At 43.4% G+C, this 18,104-nt stretch overlaps 3 protein-coding genes across 4 annotated transcripts in view; 1 reads left to right on the forward strand and 2 right to left on the reverse strand.

Annotated features, from left to right (window-relative positions):
- DNAH3 (dynein axonemal heavy chain 3) overlaps nt 1-2,372 on the reverse strand; it is a 54,005-nt gene extending 51,633 nt beyond the window's left edge. Inside the window, exons 1-2 of the mRNA XM_088529410.1 lie at nt 2,257-2,372; nt 685-786 (exon numbers count right to left, since the gene is read on the reverse strand). Of these exons, the coding sequence (XP_088385536.1) occupies nt 685-786; nt 2,257-2,289 (135 nt within the window). The 5' untranslated portion in view covers nt 2,290-2,372. The remainder of the gene's footprint in view (nt 1-684; nt 787-2,256) is intronic.
- Nucleotides 2,373-6,150: 3,778 nt separating this feature from the next.
- LDAF1 (lipid droplet assembly factor 1) lies at nt 6,151-9,520 on the forward strand. 2 transcript variants are annotated; one of them, XM_010218080.2, is made up of 4 exons: nt 6,151-6,287; nt 7,088-7,256; nt 8,085-8,223; nt 9,333-9,520. In XM_010218080.2, exons 1-4 carry the CDS (start codon nt 6,216-6,218, stop codon nt 9,424-9,426), a joined length of 474 nt encoding a protein of 157 aa, XP_010216382.2. In that variant the 5' UTR covers nt 6,151-6,215; the 3' UTR covers nt 9,427-9,520. The 2 variants fall into 2 exon arrangements, with proteins under 2 accessions (XP_010216382.2, XP_088385526.1); XM_088529400.1 differs by having other exon boundaries at nt 8,103-8,223.
- Nucleotides 9,521-11,597: 2,077 nt separating this feature from the next.
- On the reverse strand, nt 11,598-17,184 carry ZP2 (zona pellucida glycoprotein 2). Its single transcript, XM_088529411.1, has 18 exons — nt 17,123-17,184; nt 16,977-17,050; nt 16,736-16,819; nt 16,557-16,651; nt 15,866-16,024; nt 15,465-15,509; nt 15,075-15,239; nt 14,538-14,634; nt 14,285-14,466; nt 13,779-13,908; nt 13,444-13,625; nt 13,272-13,363; nt 13,059-13,183; nt 12,570-12,759; nt 12,178-12,313; nt 12,000-12,096; nt 11,826-11,909; nt 11,598-11,740 (listed from the first exon to the last, which is right to left on the reverse strand). The coding sequence occupies exons 1-18, from the start codon at nt 17,167-17,169 to the stop codon at nt 11,598-11,600; spliced, it is 2,127 nt and encodes a 708-aa protein (XP_088385537.1). The 5' UTR covers nt 17,170-17,184.
- Nucleotides 17,185-18,104: the final 920 nt, after the last annotated feature.

The following is an 18,104-nucleotide window of genomic DNA, read 5'->3' on the forward strand; positions in this document are numbered from 1 at the left end:
TACACCTATAAAGTCTGTTTGATTATCAGAGGAAAATAAAAGAATTTTATACAAATCTTCAAAGAAAACGAATTTCATTTTTTACCAGTGGAGAACCACATAAGAAATTGAGGCATTTAGCGTGGGGAAAACCACCCTTTTTTTCTTCCCTCTATAAGTGCTATCTCAGGTAACTTTTATTCCTGTGTCATACAGTATTGGTTGTAGTTGTGTAGCTGTGCAGCCTATCCCTTTATATCAAAGCTGTATCTGTCAAGCTCACAGATGGTTTTAGAGCACCAGTCTGTTTCTTTTGTGCTCTGACAAAGTATGTTGTGGAGAAAAAACAAATGGTTGGAACAAAATTAAATATTACTCTTTACTTATTTTCCTAGTAAGTTTTAATTTATGGTCCATTAATATTTTTTTTAATTTGAATTTAAATTTTTGAGTTCAGAATTAAATTCAAAAATAATTTAATTCAAAATTAAATAAAAATACTAATAGACTATAAAGTTCAAGATCAGTTTTGACCTTCCAAATTGTAATCTTCAAATCACAACAGAAGCAGTAAAAACACTTCTAATGATGTAATCTGACAGCCTGTTTAGTACTTGAACTTAGTAATTTAATTAGCTTTTGCTAAAATCATTCTAGCACCTGTAATTTAATGAATACCCTGATGAAAGTGGAGATAGCACATACCTGATACAATTCTGAAGGCAGAGCTGAAGCAGAAGCAGGTAGGGGTGGTAATTCCGGTATGGCTTTTGAGTGACTCATGTTATATACAGAATCATTCTGCAACTGGAGGGAATTGAACACAATTTCAAAAACATTTATGAATGTCCTTGCTTTGAAAAATATTAATTCAATAAAATAGAGTCCTTTGATTTGCACTCAAAGCAAATTACATATTGCAACTTTTCTAATGTTAAGGAAAAGGACAATCTGCAGAGTGGGTTACTCAGCAAAACAGGCTTTCAGGTTACACTGTTCTCTGGTCATCTGATAAACTATGTATTTACCAATAAATGTCAGGTAAGAAAAAACGCTAAAATAATTCTGTATCATCAAAAATAATTCAATCATTTAAAAATATTTTTAGGATACATATTTTATAAAGTTTGTAATAGTGTAAACACAGGATATTATAATATTAAAGACTATTAGGCTGTCAAACTGACGATGAAACTGTGCAAACTGCGTGAATCGCAGTACAGAAATACAGAGTGGGTGAAAAAGAATCTAAGATTTTCTTTTAGGTCAATAAGAATTGAGTTCCAAAAGAACCAGTACTGCCAAGATGCGAAGAATATGGTAAAAGGACAGATTACTCATAAAGGTTCTTCAAAGTGGTTAAAGCAAATTTTAGAATGTTTAGTATGTCTCAGGATTATATTCTACCTCCCCAAGGAGATGGTATGTTGAGGTAGCCTTCCAGAATAGCATAGAAAGTTCTCGAGCGATACTCTCGCTTTATGTATTTTTTTCCAATTTTTATTAACAGCGATTTTCCTTATCATAGGCTGAAAACCTCCTCCTATTCTGCTTGAAATCTTTCTAAACCATATTTATTTAGAAGATGTATGAGGAACAAAAACATAAAGTGACACTAGCAACACAAAGAGGTAGAAGTGCGCCATGTCAAAGACCAGTGTACTAAACCATCATGAAAGAGCAAGTTATCAGCTAATGCAATTGTTTGAATAATGTATAATCACTTTTACATGATTTTAATACATTTTTAGTAAATGGCTATTAACTTCTGATAAATTACTGGAAAACTGGGCTCCCAAAACTTGGTTTTCACATGGGCAAAACTGTGCTTTCCCTCACTATCAAAATACAACTCATTCAAAAATAAAATCTAAGGAAGGAATGATCTGATTTACCTCCCTGGCATTCTCCAGAACTCACACACACAGAAATTATCATTACCAAGCACATTATATTACAGGCAGCAGGAATTATCTTTGACTAATGATCGAAGGATTTGACTTTCAAGTAACCTTTAAATTTGAGAAATTGTGACATTTGTTCATTCTTAAAGGTATAAGAGATGTTAAGAAAGCCATTGTACCTTCTGAAGAAACTCTTGATTTATGTGCCACCTAACCTCTCAAACCTTAGGTCCTAGGAATACTGAACAAAAAGAAGCACGTTTAAATAGGCTTCTTCTCGATGCCAGGGCGTAAGCCATCGGTAATGGCTATATTCAGCTAAGTTTTGAAACCATTATCAATCTTCCATGGAGCCCCTGTAGAAAGAACTTACCCTCAGGAGCTTTGGGGTCTGTGCTGGCTTCATTGTGCTTTATCTTTCATCAAAATGTTCGCAGCTGGCTTACAAATTTGTGGTCCCCTGGCTCATGAGGAGCCTCCTTGCAATTACGTGCACTGACAAAGAATTAGCAAATACTTTCAGGTACTTTCAGATACACAGGACATCAAAACATGCAGCTTCTGATCCAAACTACCATGAAGAAAATCTCTCCCCCAACGCTCCTCTTCCTTGCTCCCATCCTTCTCCCAAGCAGCCCACACTGAGCCTTCTTCCCCTCCAGAGCATATATTCTTTTTCTCCATTCCTCTTCAAGTTCACTTTTCACCTTGAGCTTCCTCACTCCCTCTAGATATCTTTCAGGCCGTTTTTTCCACCCTGCCCTCTCTATATTCCTCACAACCTTCCCACTGGCTGTTCTCCTCTACCATCCCAGTGCCCTCAGGCCCACACGGTGATTCAGAACAGATGGAGCCACACACTTGTTGCCATGAGAGATAAACACGTGCCAGAAGGAAAGGGAAAAGAGGAAGATGCCCAGGACGCCTCACACATCCACCGGGCGCAGGTACGAGCAGGGTATGAGCCGGTACTACCTGTGGACACCCTGGCTGCTCCAGCGCCGGGAGCGCTCTGGCACAGCCCCTCATTCAGCCTTGTTGCCGGAGTTACAGCATTGTCGGTGCTAGGAGACGGGAATTTCCGCCTCCCTCGCTCACGGTGCTTGGGGAGATTCACTTCCAGAACAAACACACTATTGTGCGGGTTTGCTCTACCTCTGAAAACTCCACTAGTTTATCCCTGATTGTGGTAAGAGCTAAACTGAAAATGGCAGTGGAGCCATTCCTATAACAGCAAAGGCAAGTGCAAATTTTCCCATCAAGATGTGGACAAAGCAAAAAGAAAATAGTAAGGACTCAACCTCTTGAATCTAAATCTCTCCAGAGCTTTTTCATGATTCTGGAAAGATGCAATGACAGCAAGTGGCACACGCACACCCTCAGCTACGTCCCTGTGGAGCTCCTAGGGCAGCCTCATCCCAAGGACCCTCAAGAGCAGCCTCACACAAGGTCCTCTGCCAACCCCACAACCCTCCTATCCAACAGGAACACTTTGCCAACACCTTTACACGCTATTTTCCACTCTGTTTTCCACATATTGTGAAAAAGGCTGTTAAACCTGACAGAATGGCCTTGTTTTCCTTCTGTTTTCAGTGTTGTCCAAGATAAAAGATGAGAGTTGTCCTTTCCTGGCCACGTGTGAAAGCTTCTGCCATAACTTCAGTTGGATTTTAGATGCTAATGACTTATCCTGAAAATACACAGGGTAAAGACACAACACTTCTAGTCTGTCAACCAGCAGTCACGCAGTTAGTTCTCATGTAGGAATCCTGCAAAACAAATTACCAGATGTATCAGACTATCAAACTGCAGGTACAGCGTGTTTTGAAAACACACCAGAAATTTAAAGTCTCCAGTACAGTTCTAAGTGCAGTGGAGCCATTAAACTTCGTATCATCATTATTCCTTGATTATACCACCCTGTAATTCTACAAGTTAGTTTTTCCCTGTATTCCCTCTAAAAACATATTAAAAAATGAAAAAAAAATATATATGATCTGGTCTTCTGGGATTGCTGTTATATTTTGCCTTTTATTAACATCTGATATAAACATTTTAGCAGTTTGGGCAAAATATATTCCTACTCACCATTTTGGTGAGGAGCCCTGTGTCTTTTTGGTGTCCTGTGCCGTGCTTTTGGTGTTTATACAGGCTCTCATTTAATTCATCCATCTACACTGATCCTTATACCCACAGAGATCACTAAAACCTACTCCTCAGACACACAATTCTGGCAGCCAGTCAGAGGTCACATAACTTGTAAAAGCTCTTCTTGCACTACAAAACTGGCATGTTCCAAATTAAACATGCCTTTTCTTTTGCTGCCTTTAAAACTAAGCACGAAGCCATTAATATTCAGTTTTGCAACACTCCCACAGGCGGCACCACACAAGGCCGATTAGCAGCAGTCACGCCAAACATGAATATTTTACTAATTTGTGTCTGCGAATTGCAGCGTTAAAAACCCAACGCAGCAGAAAGCCCCATGTGCACCACAGTTTTGGGCTCTCACACGGCACCATCTCGACGCCTCCAGGAGCGGCGCGGGCAGAGGGACGCCACTAACGCAGTGCTACCAAAGGAGCCACGGCCTTGGCTGCAGCTGCTTGCTCTGCTCCGCACAGTGCCTTCTGACCCCAGTATTCACACAAACCCTGCAGGAAAACCCACAGATGTTTAGAAGCAACTTCTCTTCTCCTAGAGGAGCTCCCCGAACAGGTCCACCCCAAGCACCTGTGAGGCAGCAGGGCAGTAACGGAGCATGTGGGCACCCTGAAAAGGGAGCGCTTCTTCCCCAGCTCCCTGGTGGTGTTGCACAAAGCATTTACTGTCAGGATGTTGGGATTTAACAAGCGCATTTCTGCAGTTTCTGGCAGGATTTAGCATACGCATTTCAGCAGTTTCTGGTGCCATTGTCTGTGATAGCTGCCCGGTGCCGCCACAGCCCAAGCTGCGGGCCTGCATGGCCACTCCACAGCACCCCAGGTCTCCCGCCGCCTGCGCTGCTGTGCAGGGAAGCTACGGGCACTGCCGCCTTCCCTTCCTTCATCACAGCCCGGCCGCGCCCGGGGGGAGAGGGCCCGGGCCGCCCCGCGGGAAACCGCAGCCCTGCCCCGGCTCTCACCGCCCGCGCGCGCGGGGAGGAGACAGCGGCGGCGCTTCCCCCGCGCGGGCCGGGCCTGCAGCCGGCGGGCGAACGAGCCGCCGAGCGGGGCCTGCAGCCCGGCGGCCGCCGCAGGTGAGAGGGGCAGGGCCGCGGGCGGGCAGCGGCACCGCCCTGAGCCCAGCGGCTCCGCCCGGGACTCCCGGCCGCGTCCCGGCGGGGCCGGCTCCGCTGCGCCCCGCTCGGCCCCGGGCAGCCCGCGCAGCCCCCGGCGGGCGGGGAGGCCGGGCCCAGGCCCCGCGCTGGGCTCGGAGCGGGGCCGCGGCGGCCGTTAGCGGGCGGCGTGTGGGCGCTGCGGCCTGCGGCAGCGCCGGGCGCCTCCTCGGCCCAGCCGCGGCTCCGCGCGCAGCGTCGCCCCCGAGGTAAAAATTTAGGTCTCCTCGGCGGTTGGGAGGCTGCAGGGCCGGGGAGGGAAGCGGCGCTGGCGTCGTGTAAGCACAGCACCCAGAGGCCGAGTTTCATGCTTTTACTAGGGAAAAATATATATATATACATACATGTCTAAATACGCTGTGAATAAAGGAAGGGACTACATCTAGAAACTAGGTATCAAACAATATTTGCGCAATAAATGCTTAGGTTTACAAGGAACAAAATGTGCCTTTTAATCCCTCGGCAATAATATGCTTTGTAGCAACAGTGGGTTCAGCTACTGAGGGAAAAGCTCTTGGCATTTTCAGCTGCGCGTTGAAGCTGAGCAGAGCTGGGTTTCAGTTCCCCGAGCATTAGGCTGCTCACAGAAACATGCTAACATATGTGTTTTGAAGTTCGCAGTACTAAGAGTGATAAAGTGTCTGAACAAAGACTTAAAAGTGACTTGTTACTGGTACAGGTAACGGTGACCTAACATTTAAATACGAAATTAAAATTGGGAGGAAGGTGAGAGTCACCTTGTGTGCTCACAGTTGTTGTGACTTTGGAAATACTTTAGAAGAGCTTGCAAACACAGAACCCCTGCATTAAATTTCATCTTTTGCTCCTTTTACTATAAAGTTTAAACTCTGTAGATCTCATTGATGTGAAATCTACATTGTTTTTATGCAAGAGAAATATTTGATTTTTCACAAAATAGAGTTACTAATTTTACCTTTGTTTTTAAGAAAGGTTGTATGGCTGAGCAAGGACTGGCTGTCCAGAATATCGCTGATTGTCACTGAGGATTGCAGAGCATGTCCAAAGAAATGCAGGAGCTGCAGAAGCACTGGCACTCCATGGTACAGTCCATCCACAGTAACTCAAATGTGGGTTCTGGATTAAATTTTATATAACACATTTATAAAGATACTCTTGGAATATCCTATCCCACTTTATTTAAATGCAATTTCTTTTTTTTTTTTGAAAAAGAATTATATCTTTAACAATCAAGAGGGAGGCCTCCTTTCTATTTCTGTGTTTTACTGGTAAATCCATTTTACTTAGAAGTGGCACTTTAGTGAAATGGCTGTTCTGTTATAGAAATAACTAGACCTACTATACTTTTTTCCTATGGGAAATCCTGCCCTTAAGAAGCAGCAGTATGACTGCCTCTATAGAAAGGATTTTCTCGTCTATTTGTAACATTATAAATAAATTCTTACCACTTCCTGCGATACAGACATGACTGTAGTGTTGTTATGCTCGATAGAGGAACAGGTTGGAGGTACTAGTGAGACATGAGAACAGGGAAGTTCATCCTTTTTCTTTAAGTGTAACAGTACTTTTTGTTTCCTACACAGTTCTCAGAGCAAAAATAATAGCTGTTGAAACCTCACTGAAATCTGTGTAATTAAAGAGGGGGTTACTTTGTGCAAGAATAGGGCTGGGAGGTTGGTAAGAAACATGGATGTTTGGGTAGGAGTGTATTTACTATGCAGTTACCTACCTTTTGCAGTAACTCCTTAGGCTTGGGAAATTTAAAGGCAATGATTACTTCCCTTTAATTCAAGCTCCATATTTATGGAAAGAGGAGCACCTGTAGTTTTCAGTGAAGTAGCTGAGACATTTTAAAGTTATCTATGACAAGAGATAAAAATAAAATCTAAAATACTTTTTTCATCAACAGGTTGTTGCATTTATGAACTCTCGTTTTGGCCAATACTTAGATGATCATCCTTTTGTTGCCTTATCACTCCTGATGTTTGTTGCAGTGTCTGCTATTCCTATTGCATTTTTTCTGATTTTTGTTGTTTCAACAGCCATAATGGCCTGCATTGGCGTGATAATTATGGAAGGTAGTGTATGCATTATTTATTTCCCTTTTAGGGCATGACATCCTTTCATTCCCCCTCCTCCTCCCTTCTAGAGTCCTTGAAGAATTAGCATTTTTAATTGTAGCCCTCCACTTCCAACAATAGTCATAGTCTTAACACAAGACTAGTAATCTAATCAACTGCAACCTACTCAGGGGAAATCCTATTTCTCTTTAATATCAACCACCTGGATAAAGCTAAACCAGTTATTTTAGCTATGCATAGCTTTCCTTTCTGTCCTAGGGAATGTTCTTTTTGAAATACTTTTACAAGTTTCCTATGTTATTACACAGAATATATCAGGTATTAAAGCTTTTTGAAGTACATTTGCTTGCAAATATTCTGTATATGCTTGCTTAAGTCAGCTCTGACCATTGCTTGCCAAGGGCTACCTGAGAGAGAAATAGGACAGATTTGAGCAAAACAATATAGTTAGGAAGTACAAGTTATTTTCCTTGATAGCTGTAGCTATGATCACTCTAGGCCTGTAACATGTGGAGTTTAAGAGAACATGTTGGTCTAATTCAGACAGCTCTTCCTTTCTCACCACATAAATAATGAAAGTGTTAAAAGGAGTGCTTCTCCTTTTAAGAGCTGTCTGGGGATTTCCTATAGACTAAGGCCCTTGACTGTTACAGGGGTCAACTAGTTGACCATAATAGGTAGTTTTCCATAATGGTTTGAATTTAGGATTGTGGTTAAAGGAGAGAGAAAAAAAAAAAGCAGCACACCACCACCACACACACTATATCCTTCTAACAGACACATATGTAAGCTGTTTAAATAACAAAGGTGATTCTCTCTTACTAGGTGTTGTAATATCAATAGGTGGCATAGCCCTCCTGTGTGTGCTGTGTGGGCTAGGGGCACTTTCACTGGGAGTTTCTGGAGTATTGAGCGCTTGTTACGTTGTTCTTTCAACCCTGATCAACTACTGGTATGCTCAGAAGTAAGTAATAACATCTTAATCCATTCTATGATTTCAAACTAACTGTACTGTTAAAGCAACCACTGTTTACCAGTGACAACTACTTGGAGATAATTTAAGTTCTTTAATGCTAGAGCATTAAATGTACAATTTCTAACATAGTATAGTATCAGTAAGACTGTCTCCTTCAGAATAAATCCTGAAATTAAGACATTATGCACTAGGGTTCCTTGTGCATGTTGCAGTGCCTAACTATCCTGGCTTACATGCATTTGGAGAGCAGCAGGGCACCATAAGCAAAGCTTTGGAATAAGTACATAGGTAGTTAAAAGAGACACTCTAGAAAAAATTAGGTTTTGGAAAACAAGTTCATATGAAGTCCAGCATTAGTATGTTTTCCAGCTGTGTTTTAAAATACTTTCCTTACTTCATGTGCATAAGCTTGCTTTATTTGCTGACTAGTTGCAGTCTGCCACTATCTCTGCTCCCAGAACTTGAGGCTTAGAGGCCTGTTTCAATCACCATTGCCTACTCAGTTTTGCTAAGACCTGAGCTAAGGCCCTACAGGCTGTGCTGGAGTGCCACCTGCTGCCCACTTAAAGTAGTAGTGATGAAATGGAGAACCCTAAGCATTTAAGGTTAGGGAGGGACAAGAAAAAAAATCCCACAATCCAGGTGCTCTTTCTTAGTACTTACTTTTCCACAGAATTGATCTCTCTCCAGAGCCATGCTTTTACATAGTTCAAGGGACACTACATTGCCTGTGGAGACCATGATATCTTCAGGAAGAGACAATGTGGTAGAGGCTGAGTATGCCTGGGTTTGTTTCAGTGCTCCCTGCCCCTCTTCCTGAGGGTGCTGCTGCCTATATTATTGGCAACATACCAGACTTCTCCCTGCTAACATTATAGATAATCCAGCCTACAAACCAATTGCATTTGCTGAAAACTTTTATGTTAAATGAACAAGATTTGATAGATGTATACATTCCCCTGTCCTGAGAAGCTCTAGTGGATGAGCAGTTCCAGAAGTCCCCCACTTAACTCTTCCCACAGAATGGAAAGTAATATGACATAAGATAATCTTGCAGAAGAATAGACTATTAAAAATATTATTTTTTTTAATTACAGGAGTCAAATAAAGAAGCAGGAAGCCTTGGGAACTTCACTACACAAGAGTCCTTCTATTTTGGATCTCTCTGCCAATAATGGAAAGAGTGAATAAGGGAAATTCTTCCCCTTCCTGTGATGGGCACTTAAATTCACCATTCTGACCTTTACAGTGTAATTGTTTACTCTGAGCATTCAAGCTCTGTGCATTGCTTATGCAATATAAAAAGTTTTTTTAGTTTGCTATTGTAAGACTAAGTAAAAATAACCCTTAAGCAGTACATTGTGGTATCAAATCTATGTGCATGATGAAATGTTCCACAGAATTTGTTAGTAAGTCAAGGATAAGAATCCATTTACTACAGGAGCTTTAGCTATATTGTCTATCAAGATTTGTATGCAGCAGTTGGCTGTTTTGGTACATGGTAAGTGTCAAAGCTCACCAACACTGGAAAGGTCTTTTGGAGGTTGAGCAGTATTTCTAAGCCTTAATGTTCTGTTAAAAGAAGTATACCATGATGATTCCTTGTAATAGCAGAAGAGGAAAATGGAGTTTTACATAACTCACAGTATAATCTTCCATATACCTTTTAAACAGTGCATTGTTCTGAAGGGATGTTTTCTTCATTTTCCTCATTGCCTCATCCCCATCCATGGTATGGGATTAGGTCTTGTATTTTGGCATAGTGGTTGGGTTGTTTAAAATGTCTTTTTTGGATCTTGGTTTAACTTTGTATATGTATTTTGTTTAGACTTTGATTTTTTTCCAAATGCTCTACTATTTAAGTATTAAGTACCCAGCTTATTAAAGTGTTGTTTGTTTAAGCAGGTTGTCTTGTTATTCTAGCCTCAGGTTTTCTAGATCTACTTCTAGAAAGGCTGTACCTGAATACTTCCAAAGGTAGGAGCAGTTATGCCTTCAGTCTAAGAGCTTACCAGTTGTTTTCCTCATACCAATTAGTCTGCACTTAAGTCATTAATATGACCCAACATTACAAAGGTACTATCTCCTTTGTTTCCTTGAGAATATATCCCTTGTTCTTTTCCTATGCTATCAGATAGCCTAAAATGAACACTTGGAAGCATTCCAGAGTTATAAAAGTGAACTGAAAAGGAAAAGTGCTTGTCCTGAGGGAAGTAAAGGTGCTGTGTACCAGCTATGCTAGCACTTACTAGGCATAGCCAGAAGACACCAACTTTCCCCTGTGCTTGTATGTGCAGCTAGTACCTCCTCACTTTTTCCAACAGTCCTGGATCAGAGACTTGAACCAGTGGGTTCAGTGTTATCTATAGAAGCAGTGTAGTACAACAGCCTCTAAGCAACCATAAGTTAATGCAAAAGCAGCATTCACATTTATCTCTATGCTCTGTGCAGGCTAAGTACCTTGCTAACCCTCACCTGGATACCTGAAAATCCATGGTATTTACTTCCTCAGCTACATTGCAGTTCCCTTCAGATTATATTCATTTAAATGTGAAAAACATTCCTTTAGAAGAGAGGCAGTATTGCAGTGAGGCAATACACACCTTTCAGCAGTTTTAAGCCCATTTTTTGGGAAGAGAGAAGAACAAAAGTCTCTTCTTAAATGCCAGTAAAACTATTGCACCTTAGGGAGTAGGTTACAAACACTTGCATTTGCACTCCACTCTGTTTTCAGAGACCCCAAAACAGGTAGTCACAGGAGTTGGACCAGGCATGGAACTGCTGGCCACCAGGCCATTAACTGAGGCAGCAGGCAGAGCTCTCCTCACTTAGTGGAAGTTCCCCCCTCACCAATATCCTTGCAAGAGGAAAGACCCCACTTCACTGGAAATACTTCTCTAAAGGCCCTCTCCTGAACTTTGAATCACTTAAGTTTTCCCCCTTGCTTGATTAAAATGTTGCTATAAAATATTCAAGTAAAGCCCAGGTTTTATACCCAGCTGAAGCACAGACAGTTCATAGTTAATGGAGCAACTGGAAGAGCTGCTCTTACTGCAAAAGAGATAAAAAAAAGTTAAACCATCTTTAGAAGCACTTGAATTTTGCAACTTTTTGCAAAGCCAACGAGAATGCAAGATGGTGATAAGATTTGAAAACAAGGTCCAGAAGTTATCACAACAAAGCCTTTGCAACTGTACATTTAGAGGCCCAGGGAAGTAAAAGCATCCATTTCTGCTTCAGCTAACCACAACCCAATGAAGCACCAAAATCCATGCTACTGGCATCTGTCCTTGAACATAGAGCTATAAGTCATTCTCAAGCCACATGCCTCAGTTTAGGAGTTTATTTGTTAAAAAAGTACACTAATAAATCACATGCAGAGATGCCCTTCTTTTCAGGCATCTAAGGAAAGCCAAGAATAGCAGTACTATGGCCATCAGAGAGAGAACGCAAACAATGGTCAGTGTCACATTGGCCCATGCCTCCTTGCTGAGGAGGGTGCTCCCTGCAAAGCAAGCAGAAAGACAGGTTCAGGGAGGAGCCCCTGCCCTTGAACTAAGCAAGTTGCATCAGCAACACAGTTTTAGTACCTTGGTCTGCAGACCATCCTTCTGGCACAAGGAGGACAGGACCCCGTAAGCTCACCACAGAGCTCATGGCTGGCTTCCCACTCTCTGCAACAGTAATGTAGAAAAGGTCACTACCTTGGGGCACTAGATTATCTATACTTTAAAAAAGGGCAAAAATAGTTGCTGGGACATTACCTCTCTTGCTCCTAGATGGCTTGGGGCATCTTGTTGAGCATAGAGGGGAATCTGGCTGGAAGCGGTTACAGATCAGGACACTGCAATGAAAATATACCTAGAACAGAGCAAGTCACATGCTTTTAGATACAATAACTACTCATACTTACTGCTCTAAAGAAGAAGAAATATCACCTACTAGACCAGGAAGAGCTTTGTCACCAGACATAAAGGCAAAGGTCTTCACTTCCAGCCTCTGGCGATAGTTTGCATAACTGACACCACGTCCCACAGGATGAAACACAGTCTTGTAGCTATCCAGATCATACTCACACCTACCAGAGAGTGAAAGCAAGTCAGAAGGGCTGGGTAGATGTTTTCAGAAGGTCAGAGTTCAAGGCAGAGAACCTGCCACTCCTGGAAGTGGCAAGACAAGGGCAGCACCCCTGAGGTGATTAGAGGGCAACCTCTTAAAATCCCTGTTCCCAGGGGGCTGTTCCCACAGGGTAGAGAAGGGAGTAGTTAGAGATATCCTCCCACTCACTGCTGCCAATAGTGGTTTCATTCACATTCATCCAGCAGAATACTCACCCATCCACAACAATATTCCACTGAGGAAGAGAGCTTGGTTCTTGTGATGCTGTTGCCCAACAGTCATCCAACACCAGCTGAAGGTTAGGATCATTGCGGTTCAGAACTTGGACTTCCAGGAAGATGGGCTGCCGCAGGTACCTTACTATTGGATACTGGTTATCATGGTATGGATGTCTGTATGAGTCATCTGGAAGAGCCAAAGTCACATTAAGTAAGCTAGCATGCAACAAGAAGGTCCTTGAAGAGCTCTAGGATTAAAAGCCTCTCCAGACTAGTCAGCTCATCAGCTGCAGTTCATCCCAGGAAGCTATAACAGCAGTGGCTTAAGATTAGCTCAAATATCATTAGAGGAAGCACATCAGCCCTACTGAAGCATCAAGCCCCCACAAAAAACCCACCATGCATCAAGACAGTACATTACATATGAACCCCTCTCACCACAAGCTCTCATTACTCCCCAGAGATCTGATCCAGAGCCAGCCTTACCTGGATAGCTCAGAAGAACTAAGGAGAGAGGACCTTGGTTCATTGAAGAAGCTAAAGAAGGAAGACTGTCTACCTTGATAGTCAGAGAAGCATCACCATTGCTGAAGGAGCACAGTACTGTTAGCCTAGAACAAGAGAGGAGCAGATAGATCTCACATCCAGATATATAAAATTCCTTGAACAATATCTAGTCCTGTGCAAGTTTAGACACACCTTAGTTCACTGTCCCTTGAGATCCTGCGCGGTGGAAGGTCTGCCCACAGTGCCCTCACTTCATTCTCATAGATGATTCTTTCCCCATCAAACTGAGAGGAAGATGAACAGCATTAGGAAGGGCATCCCCAGACCATGAACTGCTGCCCATTAACCTTGGCTAAATACTTACCCAATACCTGGTCCCACATGCACTCAGTGGGACATGAAACCAAACCCTATCATTCAAAGGGGACTTAAAGGCTGGCTTGCAGGAAGGATCTCTGAGCCTTAGTGTATCCAAGTTCAGTGGTGGTTTGGTACTATCAGCAAGGACTTCAAAATCCATGTACCCATCCTGAGTGCATACAGCAGCTGCAACAGAAGTTTTCATGAGACATCACATCCAGTCTAGGGTGACCAGCTATGCCAAGAGCTATTCACTCTGGCTAAATAACCTAGAAAGGCTATTGAAGGACTAATTCAAGAACAAGCTATATATTGTAGTGCTTTCTATAATTTCATCACCTATTGGTGTGCGCTGGTCACAAGGGCATTCTGGATGCATCACCATTGCCACAGTCTCCTCATGGAAGTGAAAAGCCAGTTTCAGAGAGGACAAGTAGGCCTGGAGTCCTGAGCAGCTCCCCCCATGTAGCTGAAAGACAGAGCCACTCTGAGCATCAGCACAAGATCTCTGCTCCACATGTGCTAGAAGCTACAGGTTAAGATGGCTGACACTCAGCTAGTTGGGTTACTTCCATGACTCTCAAGATGGAAAATACCATCACATTTCAAGAAAAATATTTTATTTTCAGTTCTTATGCCAAGAGGCATGAGACTCAAGTTACCTTAAAGTGACACTTACATACTACAGTCAGGTCATGCCCTACAGGTCACATCTTGATTACAAGTCCCTTTGGGCACATGGTTTCCCTTAAGGGATGTTTGATCAGATTCAAAACTAGCTTCCAGTAAGCACTGTCATAGGCCATGGCAAGAAAACTCTTGGATTTAAGAATATATGAACTTACCCTGGATTTCAGGATTCCCCTGCTAATGTGCATCTTAGTTCCTTTCTTCATGTGCACAGCAATACCATTTTCCTGAAGTTGGTCAAGAGGAATGGTCCTGTCCTCTACAGCCACAGCCATAAGAGTCCCTGGGAAGGCTGGGATGGTAACAGTCATGTGTGTTGCATTACAGACTGCTGGATCTGCAACAAGATCTTTGTTATTACACCACTCTCTCCAGGTCAGAAACATGTCAGATCCCTCCACACGTTACCTGGTGCACAAAGCATTCTTGACTCCACTGTCAGTCTCCGTTCAGGAGGTCCATATGTGAGCTTGAGTGCCACAGTATAGAGTACCTGGCCATTTTGCTGCAGAAATACATGCAGAGACCCATTAAGGTTAGGCAACTCATCTCAAGATTCATCACAAGAAGCAATACCAGAGCTATACCGCAAGTGTGGCTAGTGCTGTTGAGGCTTGCAGCAGTAATTTACTACTGATTCAAACATCCTCTCAGAACAGGCCTGCTCATGAGACTGCAGGTCAGATCCTTGCAGGACAGGAGATGTTCTACTGGAGAAAAAACAAACAGCTGCACTACTGAGATGTGCACTGATCATTCTCCATTTTATGTTAGGAGATCTGATGACAAATACATAAGGTGATACACCTTTGCATGCATCCAGCTAGGCAATGCATCAGACTGATACCAGTTCTGGACATAGCCTGCAAGTGCTTTCCCCAGGCCTATAAGAAAGCAGTATCTGGACTCTGAGGAAGGAGCACCGTCTCCTCTGCATGTCCTTACCTTGTAGGATACAACCCCAGTTGCACTGAAGGCCACCTGAAAGACCAAGTTATGTCCATCAGCTAGAAAACTATAGCCTTGCTGCATGGCTTGTCCAAGACTTAGCTGGTGAATCTTGGTTCCATCATCAATGGACAGAGTCCAAGTCATTGGAGTTACTGGAACCTGCAAAGGAAGAGCCCTGGCTTAGAAAAGTACAAGACATTATGTAGTTCCTCACTCTTCAGGGATGCCACCTGACTGCTTCTACATTTAAGATCCCTTTAAGGGAAACAGGAAATCAGGCTTCCCAACAAGAAGGAAGCATCCCAGAAGAGGGACTGCTCCAGTGTGGAGATGTCAGGCCCAGAAACTCTCTTCTCCAGCTTTAGAAAGACAGAAAGCACATACCACATGCTCATCACTGAAGCTTGGAATGAGTCTTGGGAAAGTAACCTGAAACAGAGCACAGGGTCAGAGCACAGAAACAGATAGCAGGCAGTTTCACCTTTAACTGAAAACCCTGCTTTAACTTTCTAAAGTAGTACTGCTGCCAACAAGGACAACAGCAACATCCCCATTTTCCTTGCAACAGGGCTGCAGCCAGATCATGTGCATCACTAATGGCCATTTGCAGACTGGCTCTACAAAGATGCCAAGATAGAGGTGCAGCCAATAGACCTCCCTGATGTTGGCTGGGGACTTTTTTCCCCTCTGGCTTCCTGCAGATCCCAGTCACTGTTCTGGGAAACAGTCATCATGCCTTGCAAGCCTGTCAGCATTTCCTACAGCACTCCTATTTCTCCACTTACTGCCATGAAGTCTTTTGTACAGTTTGTTGCACCAGTAAAGAAAGGAGGGATGACTTCATTGGCATGAACAACACTGCAGTGAGCCCTGGAGGTTATGTTCTTCTCTCCTCCTGTTGTGTCATTCACCATCAGCTTCAGTCTCAGCTGGTGCTGGCCATGCTGTGGGCAACAGAAGATACCAATCAGAAAGAGAGAAAGCTTATATTGCAGCATGAGTACAAAGTCTTTGCTCTGAAGTTCAGTCTCAGAGTTAGTTGCTTACTCTGGAGGCAAGGACAAACAAGGCCCTTGTGGGAAAGGATGAACTCCCTACAAAAGCATAGATCCACAGCTTAGGCTAGAGAGTAGAAAGTACTAAGAAAACTGTAGGGCTTGCAGAGAAACCAGTAAGGACTGCCTGACTGATGGGCCAGGGGTCTGACTGTTGTTCTTTTTTTCCTTCATGACAGAAAGTTTAGGGGCACTTTCCCTAAAGCTTAGAAGCAATGGATGCCAGTGAAGACTCTGCTTTCAAGAGTATAGTTGAGAAAGCAATAACTAGAGGCTAATCCACAAGTGATAAATAACAAGCATCAGTTGCATCATAGGTATGCAAAGGTAACATTAAAATGCCACCATGACTCTTGAAGCTTTTTGATCTCCCTATGTTTTAATAACCTATATGAATCTCATGAGTAGTTCTTAGCTTTACCTCCAAGCTTGTGCAATTCACAAACAGGGCACTGAGCAACAGCTTCTCATAGTCCACCAGGTAGTCACAGGATGTTATTTCCTCATCACTTGCATCTAGAGAGAAAAGCTATTAGCCCTGCAGGCAAGCACCCACCTTCAGGCTACAGCCCAGGGAGAGTGCACCAGACCAGCACATACCTACTACAGAGCCTTGCCAGGAGTAGTTGCCCAGCTCACTAGAAAACTCAACCTCCATCCTGTCCCTGTGACAGGTCACACTCTCTGCAAAAGAGCCATAGTCAGCTTTGCCATCACACACCCTGCCAAACCCCCAGGCAGCCACCCTCTCTCCATGCCCACAGAGGGGAGAGCACAGGGAGCCTCAAGAGCCCCTCAAGCCTCCACCTGAACCCCTATCAGCCCAGGGAGGCCTCATTACCCAAGAGGTCCTGATCCCCTAAGCCACCAGCACAAGGGGCTAAAGGCAGCAAAAATCCAAACAGGAGTAGCAACCTGCAACAGAAGAGAACCAAATGAGCAAGCAAAGAGGAAAGGAGCCAGGTCCCCTACTGCAACACCACTCACCACATCCTGGAGGTGCCTAGGCAGTGCTGCCCCAAGACCAGCCACATCTTCCCACTGCCACCACCAAGCTCAGAATGAGGGAGCCTGGAGAGGGGTTATATAGGTCCTGGCCAGGCCCCACACAGCTGCAGCCCCTCTGCTGCTGAGGGGATGGAAGGGTTGCAGCTGCCTCTCATTAAGCTGCAATCCCTGGCCATGAAGGGGAGGCTCAGAGGAGACCTTCAGGTGATGCTAAGGCTGACATTGATTGTTGATTAGACTTTTTAGGGATTGTTTTTCTCTAACAGTGTTCTCCCTTGACAGATGTTTCATAGGAAAACATACATTTAGGAACTTAGTTTTATTATTATTTTTTTTTCTCTCCTCCTCCTCCTAAAGAGAGAGATTTCTCTACCTTGTGATACTCTGATGATTTAACACAGTTCCATTAATGGGTTTGTATGGGATTGAGGTTATTTTGTTTTCCTGTCTTGGCAAAATCTGCAGTGCTGATATAGTTTTAATTAGGAGGGGAAATATGACTGACAGATTGAGGAAGAGAATGAAGGCTTGATCAGATCTCTAGACTGGAAGCTCTCTGGAGCCGGTGTAGGCTAGAACGTCAGCCCTGAAATCTTGGGGAAGAGACCTGGCAAAAAGGAGACTCAGATTGATGATATTTTGTTATTTTTTCTTTACTCATTATATTGTTCCTCTGGACTGAGTGTCCACGATTACCTCATGTGTCCAGTTTCTTTCTTTCCTAAGCCCGTTAGTTCCCACGGGATCCCATTAGACGAGCTGAGGAGACCTCCTTTTTCTGCCCATTGCCATCCTGCATGGGCTGCTTAGAAAAGTTGCAATGAGGAAACACTGTGCGAGATAATAACCTCATGGAAAACGGATGGCATGGCAACATCACTGGGTTTCTCCCAAGGCATGAAGTAAGACCAGGCTCTGAATTATCTGGAGAAACACAGCAAATGGTTCATTATCTGGAGCA

The sequence above is a fragment of the Tinamus guttatus genome, unplaced genomic scaffold, assembly GCF_059628265.1.
Source record: "Tinamus guttatus ecotype Peru unplaced genomic scaffold, ASM5962826v1 Tinamus_guttatus_pri_ptg000330l, whole genome shotgun sequence".
In the NCBI taxonomy this organism is placed as follows: domain Eukaryota; kingdom Metazoa; phylum Chordata; class Aves; order Tinamiformes; family Tinamidae; genus Tinamus; species Tinamus guttatus.